This window comes from Pseudophryne corroboree, chromosome 1 (assembly GCF_028390025.1).
Source record: "Pseudophryne corroboree isolate aPseCor3 chromosome 1, aPseCor3.hap2, whole genome shotgun sequence".
NCBI lineage: Eukaryota > Metazoa > Chordata > Amphibia > Anura > Myobatrachidae > Pseudophryne > Pseudophryne corroboree.
Genome location: NC_086444.1, coordinates 1055009759 through 1055037109, shown reverse-complemented (window position 1 = coordinate 1055037109; position 27351 = coordinate 1055009759). Strand labels below are relative to the sequence as shown.

The 27351-nt window shown below is 44.7% G+C and overlaps 1 protein-coding gene across 1 annotated transcript in view; it reads left to right on the top strand.

The window, feature by feature from the left end:
- Nucleotides 1–17562, top strand: part of TRMT9B (tRNA methyltransferase 9B (putative)) — a 94192-nt gene extending 76630 nt beyond the window's left edge. The window contains exons 3-4 of the mRNA XM_063950547.1: nucleotides 12144–12317; nucleotides 16455–17562. Of these exons, the coding sequence (XP_063806617.1) occupies nucleotides 12144–12317; nucleotides 16455–17440 (1160 nt within the window). The 3' untranslated portion in view covers nucleotides 17441–17562. The remainder of the gene's footprint in view (nucleotides 1–12143; nucleotides 12318–16454) is intronic.
- Nucleotides 17563–27351: the final 9789 nt, after the last annotated feature.

Below are 27351 nucleotides of genomic sequence, written 5' to 3'. Positions count from 1 at the left end.
GACTAGTATTGTATTGTATTAGATAGTATTGTTTAGTTCTGTGGTTAGGAAGTCTCTGTTATATTGTAGTGTATCATTTGTACTGTTATCCCCTTTTTACAAGTATACTAGATATAATACAGTTAATAGGCTTTGGAACCTAAACCAGTATCTGTGTATTTTCTATAGTGTTAAGTGTTCACTTGAGCGTCGGTGACGCTCAAGCAGCTTTGTAGTTAGTCAGGTTACACAAGGTTGCACTTACACCCTGTATTCACATTAAGGTATTCTGTGTATTTCTTTGGTATAAGGTTTAGACATAAAGGTATAGCGTTGTGAGCGTCTGCGCCGCTGGTGATCTCCTCGTGGTCTCGAGCGTCCGCTACGCCATAGCGAATCATTACTCTAGTCATAGCCAATAACGTGTCCTGTGATTGCTGGGCCGTGAGCGAACGTGACGCTTGAGCGTCTCGCCTACGGCTGAGCGATCGTTACGCAACTAGCGTACCATTACGGTACTTCTTAAGTAAACAGCGTACAGTGTTCTTAGCTTCATAAAGGGTTGTTTATACGACAAGGGAATTTAGCATTGTCAATTGGGGACTCGTCCTATCCTTCTCATATCTGCACTAGGTAGATCAGCAGACATTATCCATCAGCAAAGGGCGGGATCATATTCCTTGCAGTGCTGATTGGATAAGCGTCTGCTTCGCTTAGATAAAGAGTGCTGAAGGAATTCGGGAACCGGAAGTAAGAACAAAACGCTTGTGTCTTTTAAAACTGTTTTATTTCTCTTCTGTCTTGCGTATACACGCACGCATACATTTATCTGCATTTCTTTTTCAAATTTCGTATATCACTATTCCTGTTTGCCAAGTTTTATAGTTGATAGAAAGTGCAAAAAGAGATTTGCTGTTATTTCATAGTAGAGGTAATAGTTAAAGTATAGACCAACACACGGCTTGTCTGGGAGATAAGACAGTCAGTGTGGGGTGCGGTAGATGATCAGGGATCATCTACATTGATAAAGGTAGAAATTGTGTTACGGTGGATCTTTGTTTTGCGTACACGTGTCCCTAACAAAAGACTTGCGTACGCAATCCAAACGGCAGACGCACGCAGCGTACATTACGCAACGTAGCGTCTGGTTACGCAACGTAGCTCAAGTCACGAAAAGTTGAATTAGCGCAAAGCGATAATTAGCGCAAAGGCGATAAGTAACGCACAGCGGTAAATAACGCGACGCGGTAAATAACGCAAATCTATTTTTTGAAAAATCTGAAATTTAGCTTAACAGATCCTGCTCCTAATTAGTAACACTGTTGGACTGAAGACAATTTCTGCGCAGAAATAGATATAGAAACAAAAGTGTACATGTGTTGAGTGTGGTTTTGTATACAAAAGTTTATATAACTTTAAGGTGGAACCAAAAGGAAAGTCGGGTACTCGTCAAGGGACACACGTGTAAGTGACATATACGGTGGCTAGGGAGGCATCCCTGGTTAAATAATATTTGAGCATTAGAGTATAGCGGACCATAAGGTAACAGACCAGGAGGTCATTAACATAAGGTAACAGACCAGGAGGTCATTAACAGAAGGTAACAAGACCAGGAGGTCGTAAGGTACTAAAGAGGTCCGCTATAAAAGTCCAGTGGCACAACGCCTGGGGTGTTGGTGCAGAACCCATATAGGCCATAAGCTCTTGCTGAAGGAATCGCGGCCGGAAACATCGATTCCATTGATCTTTCAGTACATGACAAGTAGTGCTTGTGTACTGAACGATTGGACCACACGTAATTGTGTGCAGTAGTTAGTAATCTGACCTAATACCATTAGAGTAAAGTGGTCACAAACGCTATCTGTACATTCTGACGTGATTTGTGTAATTTTTTATTTTTGGAAGGGAAGTTCGCTGGTCACTCAGGAACTATCTAACAACCCCACCTTTACTGGAAAGAGTAAGTGTCCTGCGGGTAACCCTCATATGTTCCAGTAAACTGAAGGTTCCATAGGGGCCCTGTATCGAGTACGCCAGCACCATATCGGTGTGATCAGGTCGTATTGGTCGAGGTGGGCGAGTGAGTGGGGTACTCGGTAAACCGCCACCGCCGGCCTACTGTGGAGTAATTTGGTTGTCTGTAAAGGCTTGCTGAAAACCTTGATACAGAAATCCAAGGAGGACTAAGCAACACCTGCAGACTATGGGGGCCAGTTGCTCAGGTAGGGGGCGATCAACCCTGGTTCAGGTTGATTCTGTGAACCGACCAGTTGGGTCGGCACGATATGTAATGTGTGAAAAATACGGAAGTCACACAGAATCTTTATGTGATGAATGGGAGAGAATGACTGTACAAGACAGGGACAAATTCCCAAGAATAGGTAGCTTCAGTCCAGATGTGTTACAAAATTTAAGGAGGAGGATATGTCTCGTAAAATCATCAAAGAGACGAATTCAGCATCATGATTACTTACAGTTATGGCACCAGGAAGGTGAGATACAGAGAGGTTTGGCTCTTGCGGCGGGATCTGGGGCAGTCAGGAAGCTGATAGCCACAGCTCCACCTCCACCATACATCGCAGGAGAGAAGCTGATTACGGAGAGAAACGCACTGGGTTGTAAAACACAAACTCTTAGTAACCCTGTAAATGTTAATGATGTTAACCAAATAACTCATGCAAGTATTAACCCGTGCAAGATGTACCCTGTTTTGAACCTTCCTCAGGAGTGTGATCAAGAAGAAGATTCGGCAACAATTTCAGCGCTCTCTCTAGCGGCCACCATATCAGAAACCACAGTAGGAACTGCACCACCCACGAGATTAGTTAAGGCCCCTAGCGGAGGGATAGGTGAGGTCGTGTCAACGGGTAAGTACGGCACCATGCACTACACTGAAACAATTGTACCACAAGTTGTAGAATCTACGCAGAATGAGGCTGTTAGAATTGCTCCTGTAAAGGTGATAGTAGTTCCCAATGGGAAAACAGATGCATCAGGAGCCACACCCGTCAGGAACATTGCCATGTATTGCCCGTTCACTAGAATGGAATTGAGGACCATAGTGTCTGAATTCCCAGACCCCAGAAAAGATTTAGTGGCAAGCCAAAAATACATCAGGGATCTAGGAAACACTTTAGAGCCCAATAATAAGGATTGGCAGATAGTGCTAAGAGCTTGCTTACCTTCCAATGTCGACTCAGTTAAATTCTTGGCTGATTGTGGACTAGATAAAGATGTACCGCTTACAGATGTGTACGACCAGGATAATGTAAAAAGGATAAATTTACAGCTAAAGGAGTATTTCCCAGCCGTTGTTAAATGGAATAAAATATTTTCCATTAAGCAAAAGGAGTCCGAAACGGCAGCAGAATATTTCCACCGGGCACTATCAGAAATGGCAAAATACACTGGTATAGAAGACATTAAGACCAACCCAAACCATCGAGAAGTAGCAGTATCTGTACTGATGGATGGTTTGAAAGAAACATTAAAAGCTAGGGTACAGACCACACAACCATGTTGGCGAGGTCTGTCAGTGTCCACCTTGAGAGAGGCTGCTGTTGATCACGACAAAAACATCACTAGACACAGGGAGTCGCAAAGTGATAAGTTGATGTCCGTAAGTATACAGGCGCTGACCACAAGGCAGCCTGCGTATGTACCACCGAATCCTGTGGGTAAGGCAAGTGTAATAACATGTTTTTCTTGTAACAGACCGGGACACTTTGCACGAGAATGTAGAACAAAGAATGTACAAAGATCTTTTCAACCCCCTAGACAACAACACAACACACGACATTGGGAGCAGGGTCCACAGAGGCGGAGTTTTGAGCCACATACAGGGGAAACAAAAAGATATCCCCCGAACAGAGACTGGCAGGCCTCTGGTAGTTCCCAGCTAACTCCCCCACAAGTAGTTGCTGCCAATGGGATTCAGGGAGGTCAGCATACCCAATAGGGGTGTGGCCACACCTGTAATCTGCAGCCAGTTAAATTGATTGCCAGTCTTGGAAGCGAACCAGAGATTGCAATCAATGTAGCTGGTAAAACTTTAAACTTTCTTGTAGACACAGGGGCGGCCAAGTCAGTGATAAATTCGACAGTGGGCATGAGAACCACTGGTAGGACAATTCCAGCCATGGGAGTAACAGGAGTAGTCCAGCACTACCCTGTTAGCAAACCAGCCGAGATTACAATAGGGCCTTTGCATACCAAGCATTCCTTTTTGCTGGCTGCATCGGCACCAACTAATCTCCTGGGGAGAGACTTACTATGTAAAATGGGTTGCGTCATTTATTGTACTCCTGAAGGTGTATTCTTGGACATTCCTGAGAATCACGCTCAGGAGGTACGAGACATGTTAGACTCCCCATCAAAATTAATGTCACATTCCATTATGACAAATAGGAACCCATCCCAAGTAGAAGAGATGACCTCTCAGATACCAGAGTCACTTTGGACAAAAGATGGACAGGACACTGGATTAATGGCAAACGTAGCTCCAGTAGTTGTACAAGTAAAAGATGGTAGGATAGCTCCAAAAATCCCACAGTATCCTCTGAAGCCAGAGGTGGAGTTAGGAGTTTTCCCAGTAATAGAACGCTTGCTGCAACAGGGCATTCTGGTAAGAACGTCCAGCACAGCCAATAGTCCCATCTTCCCTGTTAAAAAGAGTGGGGGGAGGGGTTACAGGCTAGTGCAGGATCTAAGGGGGATTAACAAAATAGTTGAAAGTCAGTTCCCCGTAGTGCCTAATCCAGCTGTCATCCTAATGCAAATTCCTCCCACTGCCAAATTTTTCACTGTTATTGACCTCTGCTCCGCTTTCTTTTCGGTACCTCTGCACCCTGACAGCCAATATTTGTTTGCATTCACATACAGAGGAGTCCAATACACGTGGACTCGTTTACCCCAAGGTTTCATAGATAGTCCAAGTATATTTTCTCAGGCTTTGCATGATTGTTTACAGTCTTTCCAACCAGACAGTGGATCAGTATTGATACAGTATGTGGACGATTTATTACTGTGTTCAGATTCACTGGAAGCATCTCTGAAGGATACGAAACAGCTCCTGTTTCATCTTTCAGACACAGGTCACAAGGTTTCCAAAGACAAGTTACAATTATGCCAAACTAAGGTAAAATATTTGGGACACTGTCTAACACAAGGACTGAGACACCTGACCGCTGATAGAATCCAAGCCATTAGAGACATGACACTGCCACAAACCCAGCAACAGATCAGGACGTTTTTAGGAATGTGTGGGTATTGCCGTAACTGGATCCCAGGGTTTTCCATATTGGCGTTACCTTTGCAGGAAATGGTCTCTTCAAACAAACCTGACCGGATTTCGCATACAGACGAATCCGAAACAGCATTTGAGAGACTCAAACAGTGCCTAACGCAGGCACCAGCACTAGGTATGCCAGACTATGGGAAACCCTTTGAACTATACGGAACAGAAAGTGCTGGGTGCGCAGCAGGTGTACTAACCCAAAAACACGGTGACGCCAGCAGGCCAATTGCATACTACAGCGCCCAGCTAGACACGGTAGCGCGATCCCTCCCCACATGCTTGCGTAGCGTTGCGGCGATAGCATTGCTAGTGACAAAAAGCGAAGATGTCGTGCTAGGCCACAACCTCACAATCCATACACCACATGCGGTATCTGCCTTATTGAATTCTGCCCAAACCAGACACGTCTCATCTGCAAGGTTTACAAGATGGGAATTGGCATTAATGGCCCCAGTAAACATCACCATAAGGAGATGCAGTGCATTAAATCCTGCAACATTTCTCCCAGGTGTGCCTGGTCAGACACAAAGGGTGGAAGGTGAGAGTGATGGGGAAGGAGGATTTAATGCAAAGGGGGATACACATGATTGTATGGAATATTTGACCCAAAATTTTACCGCAAGGCCTGACATCAGTGACAACCCACTGGAAGATGCAGAACTCACGTTCTACACGGACGGTAGTTGTCATAGACAGTCAGACTCGGGAGACTTGTGTACTGGATACGCAGTCGTAGATGACCAAGACACCATAGAAGCGGAACCGCTAGGCCCACCTCACTCAGCCCAGGTTGCTGAACTGGTCGCCCTAACCAGAGCATGTGAATTGGCTAAGGGTAAGTCAGCCAATATCTACACCGATTCTAGATACGCCTTCGGGGTAGTCCATGATTTCGGAGCCCTATGGCGGTTCAGAAATTTCATGACGGCGGCTGGTACACCGATAGCGCATGCAGCTCACATAAAAAGGCTTCTAACAGCGATACAGGAACCCGACAGAGTGGCTGTTATCAAATGTAAAGCACATACATATAGCCAAGACCCAGTATCCCTTGGTAACAGCCGAGCAGACGAAGCCGCAAAGCTTGCAGCTGCTACCCCCATACAGACAAACACCACACAACTGATGGTATTTAATACCATCAACACACAAAAGTTGTGTGAGATGCAGAATTTGTGTTCCACACAGGAAAGAGCAGTCTGGAAGGCAAAGGGATATGGCCAGGAGTCCTCAGGGCTCTGGACGGATGGACATGGTAAACCAGTGGCCCCCAGGGCATACCTTCCATGTCTGGCTGAAGCAGCTCACGGGCTGACTCATCTAGGCAAGGAGGGGATGTGCAAATTGGTAAGAGCATACTGGTGCGCCCCAGGATTCTCCTCTCATGCGAGTAAAAGAGCAATGTCATGCCTTACCTGTCTGAGAAAGAATATTGGAAAAGCAATACCTACAGAACCATCCCATATCCCACCTGCCGGCGGCCCTTTCCAGGTAATACAAATCGACTTCATTCAATTACCCCCATGTCGAAATTTGAAATATGTACTTGTTTGTATAGATGTTTTCTCAAATTGGGTCGAAGCTTTCCCAGCAGCTACAAATACCGCTATGTTTACAGCTAAGAAAATTGTGCAGGAATTTGTATGTAGATATGGTATCCCTAGAATCATTGAAAGTGATAGGGGTACCCATTTTACAGGTGATGTCTTTCAAGGAATGTGTAAGTTGATGGGAATTGATAGCAAGCTGCACACTCCGTACCGTCCACAGGCGAGTGCGAAGGTCGAAAGAGTGAACAGCACTATTAAAAATAAATTGAGTAAAGTAATGGCAGAGACAGGATTGACGTGGCCAGAAGCTTTACCCATTGTTTTGTATAGCATCAGAACCACTCCCAGGTCCCCTCTTAATCTGTCTCCTTTTGAAATCTTGTTTGGTCGACAACCGCATGTCATGATTAACCCTCAGGATGATTTGAAATGTAACAATGAAGTAACTGTAAAGTACTTGATTAACATGAGTAAGCAGTTGAGGAATCAAAATGATAATCTGAAGTTGGTGATTCCTGATTTACCAGATAGTAATTGTCATGACATTGAACCTGGGGATTATGTAATGATACGAAATTTTCTACGCTCAGGTTGTCTTATTGATAGATGGGAAGGACCATACCAGGTCTTATTGACTAGCACCACAGCATTAAAGGTGGCTGAGAGAGAGACTTGGGTCCATTCATCCCACTGCAAAAAGGTTGCTGATCCAGAGAAGTCCCGTGATAAGGAACAGACGGTAGAGGTTGTATCACTGGAGTGTCTGTTCCAGGAGGACTGAGGCGGCACCTGAGCCTTGAAGACCGAAAGCAGTTGTCGACTCCCTTCTCCCTTTTATTGTTTTTCTCCACTTCCCATCCCCTCTTCCTTGAAATTTCTTTTTTCCCCCTTCTCATTCTTCTCTATTTCCTCCTCAAAGATGGACTTGCCCCAAGAGACTGTGATCCGGATTTTGATGTTAACCATGATGTTGACCAGAGCAGTCTGTTCCGGCGAGAGTACCATAGAGGTCGAGAGAGGTTCTGGAATGGGTTCCGATTATGATGATGGAGGCGTAGTTTTCCAAGATCAACCAAACCAACAAGCAAAGGCGAGTATCAGAAAACGATCCGATAGAAGAAATTGTGATGGATTGTTAGCTGAAGAAAATTGTATCTGTAGGCTCTGTGATAATCTGGTTGAAGATGGATGCATAAAGAAATGCCAATCTAGTTTTAATATCCATATAGACCGGCATCCATTGAGTGACTATCACTCCTTAGTGGGTAACGTGTTAAACCAAACAGATTGTTGGGTATGCTCTCAAGTACCTCAGGGTCACAGCAAATCAGGGCTAGTACCATTTCCTTTAACGTTAGGGGAGGTACTTGAGCTAAGTGGTGGGAGACCGGTGGACCGGAGGTTTAATATCTCCAGCCCTCCTAGTTTGAAGCTCCACCAATACCATGTGGATAGGTCCCTCTTATGTTTCAATATCTCCAATCCCAGAAAACCGGGAAATTGGGAAGTGTCATGGAGCAACCTTACCATGACCTTTTCACACAGAGCAGATAGAATGCCTACAGATACAGAGCTGGTACGCCACATAGCCAGTAGAGGAAAATCTTTTCGGTATCGATATACCTTAGGAAATAGGATTACTAGAGTTGGAGAGGTATCACCAGGATACTGTGCACATATCGTACAAACTGATACGTGCATTAAGCAGATGGAAGAATTAGGGTCAGGAGATTTCACCTGGAAGGTTTGTAACATGATCATGTCCTTCTCCGTCCCATATGTTCTCCCCGATGACGCATATTTCATATGCGGGAGAAAGGCGTACAAGTGGCTTGCCCCAAACTCTGAAGGATTGTGTTATATTGGAAAAGTATTGCCTGAAGTGATGACTGTTACACATGACAAAATGAAGGACATACACCGTGGTGCCCAAGCTCCTTATACTCACACTCATTACGAGCACCGAGTTAAAAGACAACTGTCAGAAAGGTTAGAGCATCCGGCCTCTGATCTTATCCATGAATCCACCGGGATTCAGGTCCTGGTCGCGTTAGATTTCACTCGCACCGCTCGGGGAGTGATGAATTATAGATACATTTCCGCACTCGCCAATTTGTTAGATAATATCACTGAAATGTATGATGACACGTTTAGATACACCGGAAGAGAACTTCAAGCGTACAAAACAGAACTAGTTCAGCATAGGATGGTTCTTAATTATCTTACAGCAGTAACAGGCGGATATTGTGTTACATTGGCAACACAGTACGGCATAAAGTGTTGCACGTATATCACCAATAGCACCGAGGATCCGGTAGAGGTCATAGACCAAAAGATGGACGATATTCTCCAATTAAAGTGGGAATTTCGTCGAAAACACAATCTCACCCTTGCTGCTGTAGGTAATGAGCTGACTGGTTGGGTGTCATGGTTGAACCCGCGAAATTGGTTCTCCGGTTTGGGGGACTGGGCTCAAGGAGTCATAATGGATGTTGGAAAGTTTCTACTATGTATCTTGGGTGTCGTTATATCGATTGGATTGATATTTAGATGCGGACAGGCTTTAATGAGGTGCAAACAAAGTACAAAAGTGATGAGCTTGAGGAGTGAGGAAACCGTAATTAACCTGGATTTGATTTATGACCCAATGATAGAAACCAGGATGTGATGAAAATGCGATTATACGGTCCGTTTCTTTCACCTGTTTTTCTGCTTTTCTCCAAGATACAAAGACCCCCTTGGACGAGGAAGCTGACGAGACGAGATGTATACAGACAACGGATTGACCAAAGAAGAAGATTTGACAACTTTAAATATGGACACTTGATGAACTTTGCCATGGATCCCCAGTTTCCCTAGTACTTTTAAACTCACGCTAGCCCAACATTTTTTGTAAATCTGATGGCTCAGACAAAGCTATTTGCTCATGCCCAAGGAGCAATACAGCGCAAAGAAGACGACTCTCAACAGATACCGAACACAACTTCGACGACAGATGTACATTTCCCTGACATAGAATATCATTGCATTTTCCATAAGTGTTCTTTATCTTCATCTCTACAACCCTCAGGTAATGACACACATAGACGATAGGGAATACAGGCACAGATATCAGCAACCACATACCTCCCCCATTCATGTATCATCAACTAAAATGTGCTCCCCATTTTGTTCAAAATCCGAAAAGAGCTCGGTAAAGTTTGACAGCCCATCCACAGACCTGTACCACAGGATAAGAAGGAATTCAAATGTATACTTCGCAATACCTCGAAGCTTGATTTACCACACGTACGGCACGATGATACATGACCCTCCAAACATGGATTCATACACACATGCTTCTGCTATCTCACTAGGTCATACCCTCTTCACACCTTCTCCTCTCTCCTCCCTTACCCAACCATGGAAATCAATTAACCCCTGACTTGCATTTTTCTCCTTAAATGTTTTGTGGCAGTTATTGTTGACTGCCAAAGGGTGGACTGTCAAAGTCAGAAAAATGTCTCTATGCACGTTGCCATATTTGCACCGCACACTGGTCCGTGCTGCGCATGCGTACGCTCTCCCGTGAAGGCGCATACCCGCAATAGCGTGCACTCGCAGGCGCGGTATGCGTATTTACGGTAGAGTTTATGTAGTCGTAGCGTGCGACTCATTCGTTACATATTTTCACAATTAATGTAGTTTATAGATCATGGTCCCTTTGATAGTTTCTGAAAGTTTGGTTAATATAGAAGGTCCCTGAGCTAAGGAATCCCTCTTTGTATCGTACGAAGGGTCTAACAGGAATCATACAGCAGTGTTTGGTACCCATCGGAAGAGTATTTAATTAGCAATATTCCGGTGTTGGTTTGGAGCGTATTAATCGCTCGTGCGAATAGTTATGGACATAAGAAGTTTATGTCCATTTCTACTATTTACTCATACTCAGGTATGCGGCGGGAAACCTAGTTCCCCACCCACCTGAGCTGTTTGAAATCGTCACAGCCCACCTGTATGAATCAACCTATGACCTTTTGTTATGATGCAGGGCCGAATTCCGACGTCCAATGGACAATGGGATTGTAGGGACTGTAGGATTGCATTGTGTGTGGGGCATAAATAGGCAGGCCGACCACATCCAGCTCTCACTCTTCAACGGTTCTCATTGCTGAAAATCGGGTGCTGGATGTCCAGGCGCATGCGATCGTTTACCCTTGTGCGTAAGTTTCTCTCCGTTATCATTGTCTTTCTGTGAGCCAATTTCTCTCATCTCTCTCCGTCTCCCTCTCTCTCTTTCCCTTCTCTCTCTCTCTCGTATCTCCCCTAGACTAGTATTGTATTGTATTAGATAGTATTGTTTAGTTCTGTGGTTAGGAAGTCTCTGTTATATTGTAGTGTATCATTTGTACTGTTATCCCCTTTTTACAAGTATACTAGATATAATACAGTTAATAGGCTTTGGAACCTAAACCAGTATCTGTGTATTTTCTATAGTGTTAAGTGTTCACTTGAGCGTCGGTGACGCTCAAGCAGCTTTGTAGTTAGTCAGGTTACACAAGGTTGCACTTACACCCTGTATTCACATTAAGGTATTCTGTGTATTTCTTTGGTATAAGGTTTAGACATAAAGGTATAGCGTTGTGAGCGTCTGCGCCGCTGGTGATCTCCTCGTGGTCTCGAGCGTCCGCTACGCCATAGCGAATCATTACTCTAGTCATAGCCAATAACGTGTCCTGTGATTGCTGGGCCGTGAGCGAACGTGACGCTTGAGCGTCTCGCCTACGGCTGAGCGATCGTTACGCAACTAGCGTACCATTACGGTACTTCTTAAGTAAACAGCGTACAGTGTTCTTAGCTTCATAAAGGGTTGTTTATACGACAAGGGAATTTAGCATTGTCACTCCCCATAGTAGAACTCCTTCCTTCCTGACTCAGAGGAGCCATTCACAGCAGGGAACCCTGAGAGAAGGTAGGACGTGTCCTTTGCTAGCCCCCAAGATGAATGCAGTCACTCCATACCACCCTGGTCTAGCTCCCCATGTCATCTAATGGCAATTACAGTATATTCCTATCTTATCCAACTTGTAAACCTCTTGAAGTGCTGTAGTAACAGGGATATTTTATAGCTTCAGATGTAACCCCTTCTAGTTTGTGGAGGCACTTCCCAAGAGTAGAGAGAAGGCGTGCACCTTGATGTGTACTGGATGGGGGCATTGGTGCAGAATATGTTCCGCTTGTGTTTTGTTTTATTGACTCATCTACCTTGTGTATCCCTGTCTATTATAACACTGTATTATTTAAGTTGCATCAAAGAAATTTATTTTTTGTTTTCTCAGGCTGTGGTACAGGAAAGTATCTCCGTGTGAACAGCGATACATACAATTTGGGCTGTGATTACTGTGAACCACTAGTGGAAATTGGTAGGAATAACAACCTTGAAGTCATGGTTTGTGACAACTTGAATCTCCCCTTTAGAGACCAGTGTTTTGATACCGTCATCTCCATTGGAGGTAAGTGGGATAACCTGTCTTGTTAGAGCTGAGCAATGATTGCAAAGGGTTTGGAGGTTTTGCAGTAAGAGCAGACACAACATGGCATAATTCATGACCAACATGCTCCATGCATTTTATACTCGAGTAGCCTTAAGATCATAGTACATTGGGGTTAATAGGAGCATCGTAAGTGTTGCAAGGCTCACTAATGAATTGGGGTCATTAGTGAGGGGCTGATGCAATACAATAATGTGCAACTTTTTTGTGCACTCACTATGGCTTGTACTCCTGTATAAGTATATGTCCAATTTAGAGCATACTGTTCTCATTTTCACTGCTGCCTGGAATGTGATATTGAGCTATTGCCCAGTCGGACATAGGGCCTAATTCAGACCTGATCGCTAAGCTGCATTATCTTACAGCCTGCAATCAGGTCTGAAATGCGTATGCACCGCAATGCGCAGGCGCGTTGGTCCGCGGCGACGGGGATCGGAGAGCAGCGACAGGTTGGTGCATGAAAAGTGATTGCACAGGCGATCGTAAGGTGACTGACAGGAAGAGGCCGTTTGTGGATGGCAGCTGACCGTTTTTAAGGAGTGTCCAGAGAAACGCAGGAAGGGCCAGGTGTTTGAAGGGAGGGTTTCTGACGCCAGCTCCGGGCCCGATCATCGCACTGGAAGAGTAAGTCCTGGTCTGTGCAGAGACTGCATAAACTTCTGTTTGTGCAGCTCTCCTGCACATGCGATCGCACCCCTGCACAGCGATTTTCCCCTCCCCCTATAGGCAGCGACTATCTGATCACAGGGATGCAAAAAAACAATTAGGCCTGAATTAAGCCCATAGGAGGTAATTCAAAGTTGATCGCAGCAGCAAATTTGTTAGCAGTTGGGAAAAACCATGTGCACTGCAGGGGTGGTGGTGGTGGTGGTGGGGGGGGTTTGATATAACGTGTGCAGAGAGAGTTAGATTTGGATACGGTGTGTTTAAACTGAAATCTAAATTGCAGTGTAAAAATAAAGCAGCCAGTATTTACCCTGCACAGAAACAATATAACCCACCCAAATCTAACTCTCTCTGCAAATGTTATATCTGCCCCATGTGCACTTGGTTTTGCCCAACTGCTAACAAATTTGCTGCTGCGATCAACTCTGAATTACCCACATTGGCCCTCATTCCGAGTCGTTCGCTCGGTATTTTTCATCGCATCGCAATGAAAATCCGCTTAGTACGCATACGCAATATTCGCACTGCGACTGCGCCAAGTAATTTAACAATGAAGATAGTATTTTTACTCACGGCTTTTTCATCGCTCCGGCGATCGTAATGTGATTGACAGGAAATGGGTGTTACTGGGCGGAAACACGGCGTTTTATGGGCGTGTGGTTGAAAACGCTACCGTTTCCGGAAAAAACGCAGGAGTGGCTGGAGAAACGGGGGAGTGTCTGAGCGAACGCTGGGTGTGTTTGTGACGTCAAACCAGGAACGACAAGCACTGAACTGATCGCACAGGCAGAGTAAGGTTGAAGTTACTCAGAAACTGCAAAGTAGTTTGTAATCGCAATATTGCGATTACATCGGTCGCAATTTTAAGAAGCTAAGATACACTCCCAGTAGGCGTAGGCTTAGCGTGTGTAACTCTGCTAAATTCGCCTTGAGACCGATCAACTCGGAATGAGGGCCATAGTCCTTGCACTTGGTGTAACATAGGGGGTAATTCCAAGTTGATCGCAGCAGGATTTTTGATAGCAATTGGGCAAAACCATGCGCACTGCAGGGGGGGCAGATATAACATGTGCAGAAAGAGTTAGATTTGGGTGGGTTATATTGTTTCTGTGCAGGCTAAATACTGGCTGCTTTATTTTTACACTGCAAATTAGATTGCAGATTGAACACACCCCACCCAAATCTAACTCTCTCTGCACATGTTATATCTGCCTCCCCTGCACTGCATATGGTTTTGCCCAGTTGCTATCAAAAATCCTGCTGCGATCAACTTGGAATTACCCCCATAATGTGTAAGTTCTGCCAAGTTATTCTTCTTTGGTCCACTCAAAATCAAAGCAACTCATTTTATTATTGAACAACTTGGGAAAAATAATGAGACCATAGCGTCTGCCTCATGAATGTTTCATAGTCGGAAAAATATTGCAGCACTCAACCTCTCATTTGTTCAAGGTTGCAGTGGCAAAGTAATGTAAATGCATAATAGTGCCAAATAAGGGGAATTTGTATTCAGTAACTGTATGTTAGGCACAACAACAATGGCCCTCATTCCGAGTTGATCGCTAGCTGCTTTCGTTCGCAGCGCAGCGATCAGGCCAAAAAATGACAATTCTGCGCATGCGTATGGGGCGCACTGCGCACGCGCATCATACTTTCACAAAAGCCGATGCAGTTTTACACAAGCTCTAGCGATGCTTTTCAGTCGCACTGCTGGCCGCAGAGTGATTGACAGGAAGTGGGTGCTTCTTGGAGGTAACTGACCGTTTTCGGGGAGTGCGTGAAAAAACGCAGGCGTGCCAGATGAAAACGCAGGAGTGGCTGGGAAAACGTAGGCGTGGCTGGCCGAACGCAGGGCGTGTTCGTGACGTCAAAACAGGAACTAAATAGTCTGAAGTGATCGCAAGCTAGGAGTAGGTCTCGAGCTACTCAGAAACTGCACAATCTTTTTTGTAGCAGCGCTGTGATCCTTTCGTTCGCACTTCTGCTAAGATACATTCCCAGAGGGCGGTGGCTTAGCGTTTGCACGGCTGCTAAAAGCAGCTAGCGAGCGAACAACTCGGAATGAGGGCCAATATTAGGTATTGCATGGAGTGTTTTAGTTTAGACCTTTATGCAGTGCTACACAGCCCATCCCTCTCCAGTAATTCTATGCTGCTGTACACTGCTTTTCTCAACCATTGTTTGATGTACGAAGCTCATTTAGACACATATCAGCATGTCCTCCTGCAATCACTATAGGCCTCATACTTAGTCAGACATAAGTGGGTTTGCGGGTGCATCTTGCAGAAAGTGTGTATAGATTAATCTGACCACTTCTTCCGTGAAATTAGCATTTAGGTACATGTAATATAAATACAATTCTAGTAATATACAGTACATGTTACACATATACAATTTTAGTAACATAAAGACAGTATATGTAACACAAATACAGTACACGCAGCACAGATAATACTAGTAATATAAATACAGTACATGTAACACACAAAGAATTCTAGTAACACATACAATACTAGTGACATAAATACAGTATATGTAACACAAATACCATATTAGTAATACAAATACAGTTTCAAGTAAAATAAATACAGATATGTAACACAAATATAGAACATTGGACACAAATAATACTAGTAACATAAATACAGTACATTTAACACAAATACAATTCTAGTAACATAAGTACAGTATATGTGACACAAATACAGTACATGTAGCACAAATACAATTCTAGATTAATAAATACAGTATATGTAACACAAATACAGTACATGTAACAAATAATACTGTTAACATATTTACAGTACATTTAACAGAAATACAATTCTAGAAACATAAATACAGTATATGTAACACAATACAGTACATGTAACACAAATAATACTAGTAACATAAATACACTATATGTAATACAAATACAATTCTAGCAACATAAATACAGTATATGTAACACAAATAATACTAGTAACATGAATACAGTACATGTAATACAAATACAATTCTGGCAACATAAATACAGTATATGTAACACAAATACAGTACATGTAACACAAATAATACTAGTAACATAAATACATTGCATGTAACACAAAATATTTGTAGCAAAAATACAATTTCAAGTAACATAAATATAGTACATGCAACACAATAAATACAGTACTAGTTACATAAACACAATACATGTAACACAAACACAGTATTCAAAGACATTTCAAAGCGAAGAACCCCTTCAAAGTACAGATAGACTGGGAAATGATAGCATTTTATATATACCCAGATATCATCATGTAGTTGCCCAGTCCTTAATCCCAGGGTATCTCAGCAATGCAGAAATATTACTTAATTTTAATAGATTCCTATTCCTGTAATGTATTTTAGCTGTAACTAGAAAATTGGCAAAACAACCTAAACGGTGCTTATTCTATTTTCTAGTGATTCATCATTTTTCCACTAAGCAAAGAAGAATTCATGCAATAAAAGAAATGGCAAGACTCTTACTTCCAGGTGGTCAAATAATGCTGTATGTTTGGGCCATGGAACAAAAGAGCCGTCGGTTTGAAAAGCAGGATGTATTTGTGCCATGGAACAAAGCACTGCTGCCTCAACGTGCCTCGGAAACCAGCCAGTGGGAAGTTAGAGTCAACCCCGATACTAAGTCACATGACATAACCCCAAAGCCTGTAAACCAGTGTGAGAACATCAACTTACATAACTTGAGACAGGCTATTGATTCTAAGCAATCACACAACACTGGCAACTGCTGCATGAAGTTTCCTAATGAAGAAAACAGACTCTACAGTGCCATAGGAAGGTCCCTTCGTTCATGGTTCTTCTCTAGATCTCTGGATGAGTCCACCTTAAGTCGGCAGATTGACAAGATCAAGTCTCTCAGCCCTGTCAGTGGCTGGGTGAATAGCACTGTATCTGTTCAGCCTTCTCGACACTGTAGCCTTGACCTTGGACATCAGAAGTTCCTACTAAAGGATCACAGTTTTGATGCCGATGAGGTGTTTATTAAAAATGAAACGCACAAAAAGCAACAGTGGTTCCTAGCTTTAGACTCCTCAGGAAATGGAAAGCACTGTGGTCTGATCCAGAACGATGCAAGAGAAACCTCCTTTCAGCCAGAAACCAACTACTGCAATTGCATTTGTAGCTATGAAGGTGAAAAGTGTACCCAAAGCAAAATCTTAAAGAGAACTTCAACCACAGAATCAAGTGACTCAGTCTTGGATGAGACTATAGCTGCCAGCGACCAAGAGTCAGATGCGTTTGACTCGAAGGCGTACATGCGATATTATCACGTGTTCCGTGACGGAGAACTGCGCAGTCTTTTGGAAACTGATGTTCCAGAACTTCACATCATAAGTTCTTGTTTTGACCACGGCAACTGGTGCATAATTGCAGAAAAAAAGTAACCAATTTTAGATTTTATTCCTATTTACATGAAGTCATGGTTAATGAGTACTGATCGTATATTTTAATGTCTTTTGTTTTTGTATGGTAAGAAAACATAATATTTTTGTTATTTATTTTATTTGTTACATGTGCAAATGACAATGTTTGAAAATAGTATTTTATATAAATTAGCCATGTATTCATAATAATATATATTTTTACTATGCTTATTTCCCTATTTTAAAAGTTCTATAATTTATTTTTTAACATAATAATAAGTATTGAAGCAATACTATTTGAAAAAAAAAATCTTATCCTTACATCTAGATTTTTGGAATTTTAAGAGCTATGTACCATTATTAATAACTCATGTATATTAGTAATTTGGTAGTATGTTCAAAATCAGTGTTTTAAAGAGCGTTACTGATATTTTACTGTCTTCTGCAAATAAGTGGGAAATGCAATAGGATTATTTCCCACCCCTAAATATTGCATAACTTAAATGGAAGCTACTGTATGTTACCTAAACAGGGGCACTGCTATACTTGCAGATATACACACAGTTGGATATTCATATATACTTAGAAGTATGTGGTTGAAATAGTGTAACTAAAATAACGTTATCCTTGCCTAAAATCTAGCCAGCATGTTAATGGGTATTTTAGTTTACAAAGAGCGGAGAAGTCTAAATAGTTGTGAAATGAAAAGTGAATTTGAGTGCTCACTTTTTCCTGCATTACTTTTACATGATCAAAGTAGAGATGAGCGCCGGAAATTTTTCGGGTTTTGTGTTTTGGTTTTGGGTTCGGTTCCGCGGCCGTGTTTTGGGTTCGACCGCGTTTTGGCAAAACCTCACCGAATTTTTTTTGTCGGATTCGGGTGTGTTTTGGATTCGGGTGTTTTTTTCAAAAAACCCTAAAAAACAGCTTAAATCATAGAATTTGGGGGTCATTTTGATCCCAAAGTATTATTAACCTCAAAAACCATAATTTCCACTCATTTTCAGTCTATTCTGAATACCTCACACCTCACAATATTATTTTTAGTCCTAAAATTTGCACCGAGGTCGCTGTGTGAGTAAGATAAGCGACCCTAGTGGCCGACACAAACACCGGGCCCATCTAGGAGTGGCACTGCAGTGTCACGCAGGATGTCCCTTCCAAAAAACCCTCCCCAAACAGCACATGACGCAAAGAAAAAAAGAGGCGCAATGAGGTAGCTGTGTGAGTAAGATAAGCGACCCTAGTGGCCGACACAAACACCGGGCCCATCTAGGAGTGGCACTGCAGTGTCACGCAGGATGTCCCTTCCAAAAAACCCTCCCCAAACAGCACATGACGCAAAGAAAAAAAGAGGCGCAATGAGGTAGCTGACTGTGTGAGTAAGATAAGCGACCCTAGTGGCCGACACAAACACCGGGCCCATCTAGGAGTGGCACTGCAGTGTCACGCAGGATGTCCCTTCCAAAAAACCCTCCCCAAACAGCACATGACGCAAAGAAAAAAAGAGGCGCAATGAGGTAGCTGACTGTGTGAGTAAGATAAGCGACCCTAGTGGCCGACACAAACACCGGGCCCATCTAGGAGTGGCACTGCAGTGTCACGCAGGATGGCCCTTCCAAAAAACCCTCCCCAAACAGCACATGACGCAAAGAAAAATAAAAGAAAAAAGAGGTGCAAGATGGAATTGTCCTTGGGCCCTCACCACCCACCCTTATGTTGTATAAACAAAACAGGACATGCACACTTTAACCAACCCATCATTTCAGTGACAGGGTCTGCCACACGACTGTGACTGATATGACGGGTTGGTTTGGACCCCCCCCAAAAAAGAAGCAATTAATCTCTCCTTGCACAAACTGGCTCTACAGAGGCAAGATGTCCACCTCATCATCATCCTCCGATATATCACCGTGTACATCCCCCTCCTCACAGATTATCAATTCGTCCCCACTGGAATCCACCATCTCAGCTCCCTGTGTACTTTGTGGAGGCAATTGCTGCTGGTCAATGTCTCCGCGGAGGAATTGATTATAATTCATTTTAATGAACATCATCTTCTCCACATTTTCTGGATGTAACCTCGTACGCCGATTGCTGACAAGGTGAGCGGCGGCACTAAACACTCTTTCGGAGTACACACTTGTGGGAGGGCAACTTAGGTAGAATAAAGCCAGTTTGTGCAAGGGCCTCCAAATTGCCTCTTTTTCCTGCCAGTATAAGTACGGACTGTGTGACGTGCCTACTTGGATGCGGTCACTCATATAATCCTCCACCATTCTTTCAATGTTGAGAGAATCATATGCAGTGACAGTAGACGACATGTCCGTAATCGTTGTCAGGTCCTTCAGTCCGGACCAGATGTCAGCATCAGCAGTCGCTCCAGACTGCCCTGCATCACCGCCAGCGGGTGGGCTCGGAATTCTGAGCCTTTTCCTCGCACCCCCAGTTGCGGGAGAATGTGAAGGAGGAGATGTTGACAGGTCGCGTTCCGCTTGACTTGACAATTTTCTCACCAGCAGGTCTTTCAACCCCAGCAGACTTGTGTCTGCCGGAAAGAGAGATCCAAGGTAGGCTTTAAATCTAGGATCGAGCATGGTGGCCAAAATGTAGTGCTCTGATTTCAACAGATTGACCACCCGTGAATCCTTGTTAAGCGAATTAAGGGCTCCATCCACAAGTCCCACATGCCTAGCGGAATCGCTCCGTGTTAGCTCCTCCTTCAATGTCTCCAGCTTCTTCTGCAAAAGCCTGATGAGGGGAATGACCTGACTCAGGCTGGCAGTGTCTGAACTGACTTCACGTGTGGCAAGTTCAAAGGGCATCAGAACCTTGCACAACGTTGAAATCATTCTCCACTGCGCTTGAGACAGGTGCATTCCACCTCCTATATCGTGCTCAATTGTATAGGCTTGAATGGCCTTTTGCTGCTCCTCCAACCTCTGAAGCATATAGAGGGTTGAATTCCACCTCGTTACCACTTCTTGCTTCAGATGATGGCAGGGCAGGTTCAGTAGTTTTTGGTGGTGCTCCAGTCTTCTGTACGTGGTGCCTGTACGCCGAAAGTGTCCCGCAATTCTTCTGGCCACCGACAGCATCTCTTGCACGCCCCTGTCGTTTTTTAAAAAATTCTGCACCACCAAATTCAAGGTATGTGCAAAACATGGGACGTGCTGGAATTTGCCCATATTTAATGCACACACAATATTGCTGGCGTTGTCCGATGCCACAAATCCACAGGAGAGTCCAATTGGGGTAAGCCATTCCGCGATGATCTTCCTCAGTTGCCGTAAGAGGTTTTCAGCTGTGTGCGTATTCTGGAAACCGGTGATACAAAGCTTAGCCTGCCTAGGAAAGAGTTGGCGTTTGCGAGATGCTGCTACTGGTGCCGCCGCTGCTGTTCTTGCGGCGGGAGTCCATACATCTACCCAGTGGGCTGTCACAGTCATATAGTCCTGACCCTGCCCTGCTCCACTTGTCCACATGTCCGTGGTTAAGTGGACATTGGGTACAGCTGCATTTTTTAGGACACTGGTGACTCTTTTTCTGAGGTCTGTGTACATTTTCGGTATCGCCTGCCTAGAGAAATGGAACCTAGATGGTATTTGGTACCGGGGACACAGTACCTCCAACAAGTCTCTAGTTGGCTCTGCAGTAATGATGGATACCGGAACCACGTTTCTCACCACCCAGGATGCCAAGGCCTCAGTTATCCGCTTTGCAGTAGGATGACTGCTGTGATATTTCATCTTCCTCGCAAAGGACTGTTGGACAGTCAATTGCTTGGTGGAAGTAGTAAAAGTGGTCTTACTACTTCCCCTCTGGGATGACCATCGACTCCCAGCAGCAACAACAGCAGCGCCAGCAGCAGTAGGCGTTACACGCAAGGATGCATCGGAGGAATCCCAGGCAGGAGAGGAATCATCAGAATTGCCAGTGACATGGCCTGCAGGACTATTGGCATTCCTGGGGAAGGAGGAAATTGACACTGAGGGAGTTGGTGGGGTGGTTTGCGTGAGCTTGGTTACAAGAGGAAGGGATTTACTGGCCAGTGGACTGCTTCCGCTGTCGGCCAAAGTTTTTGAACTTGTCACTGACTTATTATGAATGCGCTGCAGGTGACGTATAAGGGAGGATGTTCCGAGGTGGTTAACGTCCTTACCCCTACTTATTACAGCTTGACAAAGGGAACACACGGCTTGACAAATGTTGTCCGCATTTCTGGTGAAATACTTCCACACCGAAGAGCTGATTTTTTTGGTATTTTCACCAGGCATGTCAACGGCCATATTCCTCCCACGGACAACAGGTGTCTCCCCGGGTGCCTGACTTAAACAAACCACCTCACCATCAGAATCCTCCTGGTTAATTTCCTCCCCAGCGCCAGCAACACCCATATCCTCCTCATCCTGGTGTACTTCAACACTGACATCTTCAATCTGACTATCAGGAACTGGACTGCGGGTGCTCCTTCCAGCACTTGCAGGGGGCGTGCAAATGGTGGAAGGCGCATGCTCTTCACGTCCAGTGTTGGGAAGGTCAGGCATCGCAACCGACACAATTGGACTCTCCTTGTGGATTTGGGATTTCGAAGAACGCACAGTTCTTTGCTGTGCTTTTTCCAGCTTGAGTCTTTTCATTTTTCTAGCGAGAGGCTGAGTGCTTCCATCCTCATGTGAAGCTGAACCACTAGCCATGAACATAGGCCAGGGCCTCAGCCGTTCCTTGCCACTCCGTGTGGTAAATGGCATATTGGCAAGTTTACGCTTCTCCTCCGACAATTTTATTTTAGGTTTTGGAGTCCTTTTTTTACTGATATTTGGTGTTTTGGATTTGACATGCTCTGTACTATGACATTGGGCATCGGCCTTGGCAGACGACGTTGCTGGCATTTCATCGTCTCGGCCATGACTAGTGGCAGCAGCTTCAGCACGAGGTGGAAGTGGATCTTGATCTTTCCCTAATTTTGGAACCTCAACATTTTTGTTCTCCATATTTTAATAGGCACAACTAAAAGGCACCTCAGGTAAACAATGGAGATGGATGGATACTAGTATTCAATTATGGATGGACTGCCGAGTGCAGACACAGAGGTAGCTACAGCCGTGGACTACCGTACTGTACTGTGTCTGCTGCTAATATAGACTGGTTGATAAAGAGATGTAGTATGTATGTATAAAGAAGAAAGAAAAAAAAACCATGGGTAGGTGGTATACAATTATGGACGGACTGCCGAGTGCCGACACAGAGGTAGCTACAGCCGTGGACTACCGTACTGTACTGTGTCTGCTGCTAATATAGACTGGTTGATAAAGAGATGTAGTATGTATGTATAAAGAAGAAAGAAAAAAAAACCACGGGTAGGTGGTATACAATTATGGACGGACTGCCGAGTGCCGACACAGAGGTAGCTACAGCCGTGGACTACCGTACTGTGTCTGCTGCTAATATAGACTGGTTGATAATGAGATGTAGTATGTATGTATAAAGAAGAAAGAAAAAAAAACCACGGGTAGGTGGTATACAATTATGGACGGACTGCCGAGTGCCGACACAGAGGTAGCTACAGCCGTGGACTACCGTACTGTACTGTGTCTGCTGCTAATATAGACTGGATGATAATGAGATGTAGTATGTATAAAGAAGAAAGAAAAAAAAACCACGGGTAGGTGGTTTACAATTATGGATGGACTGCCGAGTGCCGACACAGAGGTAGCTACAGCTGTGGACTACCGTACTGTACTGTGTCTGCTGCTAATATAGACTGGATGATAATGAGATGTAGTATGTATAAAGAAGAAAAAAAAAACCACGGGTAGGTGGTATACATTTATGGATGGACTGCCGAGTGCCGACACAGAGGTAGCTACAGCCGTGGACTACCGTACTGTACTGTGTCTGCTGCTAATATAGACTGGATGATAATGAGATGTAGTATGTATAAAGAAGAAAGAAAAAAAAACCACGGGTAGGTGGTATACAATTATGGACGGACTGCCGAGTGCCGACACAGAGGTAGCTACAGCCGTGGACTACCGTACTGTACTGTGTCTGCTGCTAATATAGACTGGTTGATAATGAGATGTAGTATGTATAAAGAAGAAAGAAAAAAAAACCACGGGTAGGTGGTATACAATTATGGATGGACTGCCGAGTGCCGACACAGAGGTAGCTACAGCCGTGGACTACCGTACTGTACTGTGTCTGCTGCTAATATAGACTGGATGATAATGAGATGTAGTATGTATAAAGAAGAAAAAAAAAACCACGGGTAGGTGGTATACAATTATGGATGGACTGCCGAGTGCCGACACAGAGGTAGCTACAGCCGTGGACTACCGTACTGTACTGTGTCTGCTGCTAATATAGACTGGATGATAATGAGATGTAGTATGTATAAAGAAGAAAGAAAAAAAAAACCACGGGTAGGTGGTATACAATTATGGATGGACTGCCGAGTACCGACACAGAGGTAGCTACAGCCGTGAACTACCGTACTGTGTCTGCTGCGACTGGATGATAAATAATGATATAAAAAATATATATATATCACTACTGCAGCCGGACAGGTATATATTATATAATGACGGACCTGCTGGACACTGTCTGTCAGCAGAATGAGTTTTTTATAGAATAAAAAAACACCACACAAGTCACACGACGAGTGTTTAACTTTTTCAGGCAATCACAATATAGTATACTATACTGGTGGTCAGTGTGGTCAGGTCACTGGTCAGTCACACTGGCAGTGGCACTCCTGCAGCAAAAGTGTGCACTGTTTAATTTTAATAATATGTACTCCTGGCTCCTGCTATAACCTATAACTGCTCCCCAGTCTCCCCCACAATTAAGCTGTGTGAGCACAGTCAGATATTATACATAGATGATGCAGCACACTGGGCTGAGCACAGATATGGTATGTGACTGAGTCACTGTGTATCGTTTTTTTCAGGCAGAGAACGGATTATATTAAATAAAACTGCACTGGTGGTCACTGGTCAGTGGTCAGTCACTAGTAAACTCTGCACTCTCTAGTACTCCTAAGCTCCAGTAAATCAAGTGTCTCTGTCTCAATCTCACTCTCTCTCTTCTAATCTAAATGGAGAGGACGCCAGCCACGTCCTCTCCCAATCAATCTCAATGCACGTGTGAAAATGGCGGCGACGCGCGGCTCCTTATATAGAATCCGAGTCTCGCAATAGAATCCGAGCCTCGCGAGAATCCGACAGCGTCATGATGACGTTCGGGCGCGCTCGGGTTAACCGAGCAAGGCGGGAAGATCTGAGTCGCTCGGATCCGTGTAAAAAAAGCTGAAGTTCGGGCGGGTTCGGATTCCGAGGAACCGAACCCGCTCATCTCTAGATCAAAGTAGAGTCTGCGTGATTCCATTACTTTTCTGTAGATGGCAGAGTGGTACACACAGGGTATAACCATGGAAGGCATAACTGAGCATGCTCCTTTTTCTGTTTTTTTTTACCTTGTAGCCATTTTTTTTTTTATAAATTGGGGATTAAGAGGAAAGAAATATTGGCATACTTTACATTTCCACAAAGCTGCAGGAGAGTCAGTTTTAGTTTGTACATTTTACCTCACTGCTTCGGATAGGATAATGTAATTTTCCCTTTTTAATTGACCTTTGAGTATAATTATTTACAAGATTAGGCTCCGATATGCTCAGTTATTTATTTTCAGCAAAGAAACTCTAACTCACTTTTCTTACGTTAAAATTAGGTTAATGAGAATCAGTTGCACTAATCTAGATAGCATACAAGAAGGAACTGAAGGGGAGATGTACTAAATAGGACAGTTAGAGATTTATACCATAGCATCCAATGAGCTTCTACCTATCATTTATAGAATGTACTTGATAAATAGCTAAAACCAGATTGCTTGCTATTGGCAACATCTCTTCTTGTCCTCTTTAGAAGGTTTGATACATCTCCTCCATAGTGTTAGTGGCAGATACACATTCTATCTGAGCTCGACCTATCCAGGGATGTAACCAGGCGGCAGTGCCCTGTGAGCCCACAACATCATGATGTTGTGCAGTGGAGCGGGGACACTCCATGCGGCAGTACAGATTACAGGGTGCTTGCCTTGTCCGCAATATTGGCTGCAGTGTGCAGTTCCAAGCATCTGCTAGCCATAAACAAGGGTTGTGGGGAAGTTTAGTGCAACGGCGCTGTTAGCACACCCCTAGTTATGGGCCTGGCTTTATCCCGCAGTGCAGTGCAGTGCAGCCACAATCGCTATTCGCACACACCCCAAGTTATGGGCCTGGCTCTATTCCCCAGTGCAGTGCAGCTGCAATCGCTATTCACACACACCCCTAGTTATGGGCCTGACTTTATCCCCCAGTGCAGTGCAGCCGCAATCACTATTTACACACCCCTAGTTATGGGCTGGCTCTATCCCGCAGTGCAGCCGCAATCGCTATTCGCACACCCCTAGTTAGGGGCTGGCTCTATCCCGCAGTGCAGCCACAATCGCTATTCGCACACCCCTAGTTATGGGCCTGACTTTATCCCCCAGTGCAGTGCAGCCACAATCACTATTCGCACACCCCTAGTTATGGGCCTGGCTCTATCCCGCAGTGCAGCCGCAATCAATATTCGCACACCACTAGTTATGGGCCTGGGTCTATCCCACAGTGCAGTGCAGCCACAATCGCTATTCGCACACCTCTAGTTATGGACCTGGCTCTATCCCGCAGTGCAGTGCAGCCACAATCGCTATTCGCACACCTCTAGTTATGGACCTGGCTCTATCCCGCAGTGCAGTGCAGCCACAATCGCTATTCGCACACCTCTAGTTATGGGCCTGGGTCTATCCCGCAGTGCAGTGCAGCCACAATCGCTATTCGCACACACCCCAAGTTATGGGCCTGGCTCTATTCCCCAGTGCAGTGCAGCTGCAATCGCTATTCGCACACACCCCTAGTTATGGGCCTGACTTTATCCCCCAGTGCAGTGCAGCCGCAATCACTATTCGCCCACCCCTAGTTATGGGCTGGCTCTATCCCGCAGTGCAGCCGCAATCGCTATTCGCACACCCCTAGTTAGGGGCTGGGTCTATCCCGCAGTGCAGCCACAATCGCTATTCGCACACCCCTAGTTATGGGCTGGCTCTATCCCGCAGTGCAGCCACAATCGCTATTCACACACACCCCTAGTTATGGGCCTGACTTTATCCCCCAGTGCAGTGCAGCCGCAATCACTATTCGCACACCCCTAGTTATGGGCCTGGCTCTATCCTGCAGTGCAGCCGCAATCAATATTCGCACACCACTAGTTATGGGCCTGGGTCTATCACACAGTGCAGTGCAGCCACAATCGCTATTCGCACACCTCTAGTTATGGGCCTGGCTCTATCCCGCAGTGCAGTGCAGCCACAATCGCTATTCGCACACCTCTAGTTATGGGCCTGGGTCTATCCTGCAGTGCAGTGCAGCCACAATCGCTATTCGCACACCTCTAGTTATGGGCCTGGGTCTATCCCGCAGTGCAGTGCAGCCACAATCGCTATTCGCACACCTCTAGTTATGGGCCTGGCTCTATCCCGCAGTGCAGTGCAGCCACAATCGCTATTCGCACACCTCTAGTTATGGGCCTGGGTCTATCCTGCAGTGCAGTGCAGCCACAATCGCTATTCGCACACCTCTAGTTATGGGCCTGGCTCTATCCAGCAGTGCAGCCGCAATCAATATTCGCACACCTCTAGTTATGGGCCTGGGTCTATCCCGCAGTGCAGTGCAGACACAATTGCCATTCCCCTTATCCTCCCATCTACACATTTCATAAATGAAATCTGTGACCTGCATTGTGCTGTCTGGTACATGGTTGCCCAGTTACCCCCTGGAGTGGCACCCTTGCAGGGCGGCTGTTTTCAGCTCTATCGGGGAAGAGGGAAATAAATAAAACAGGCAAATTGAT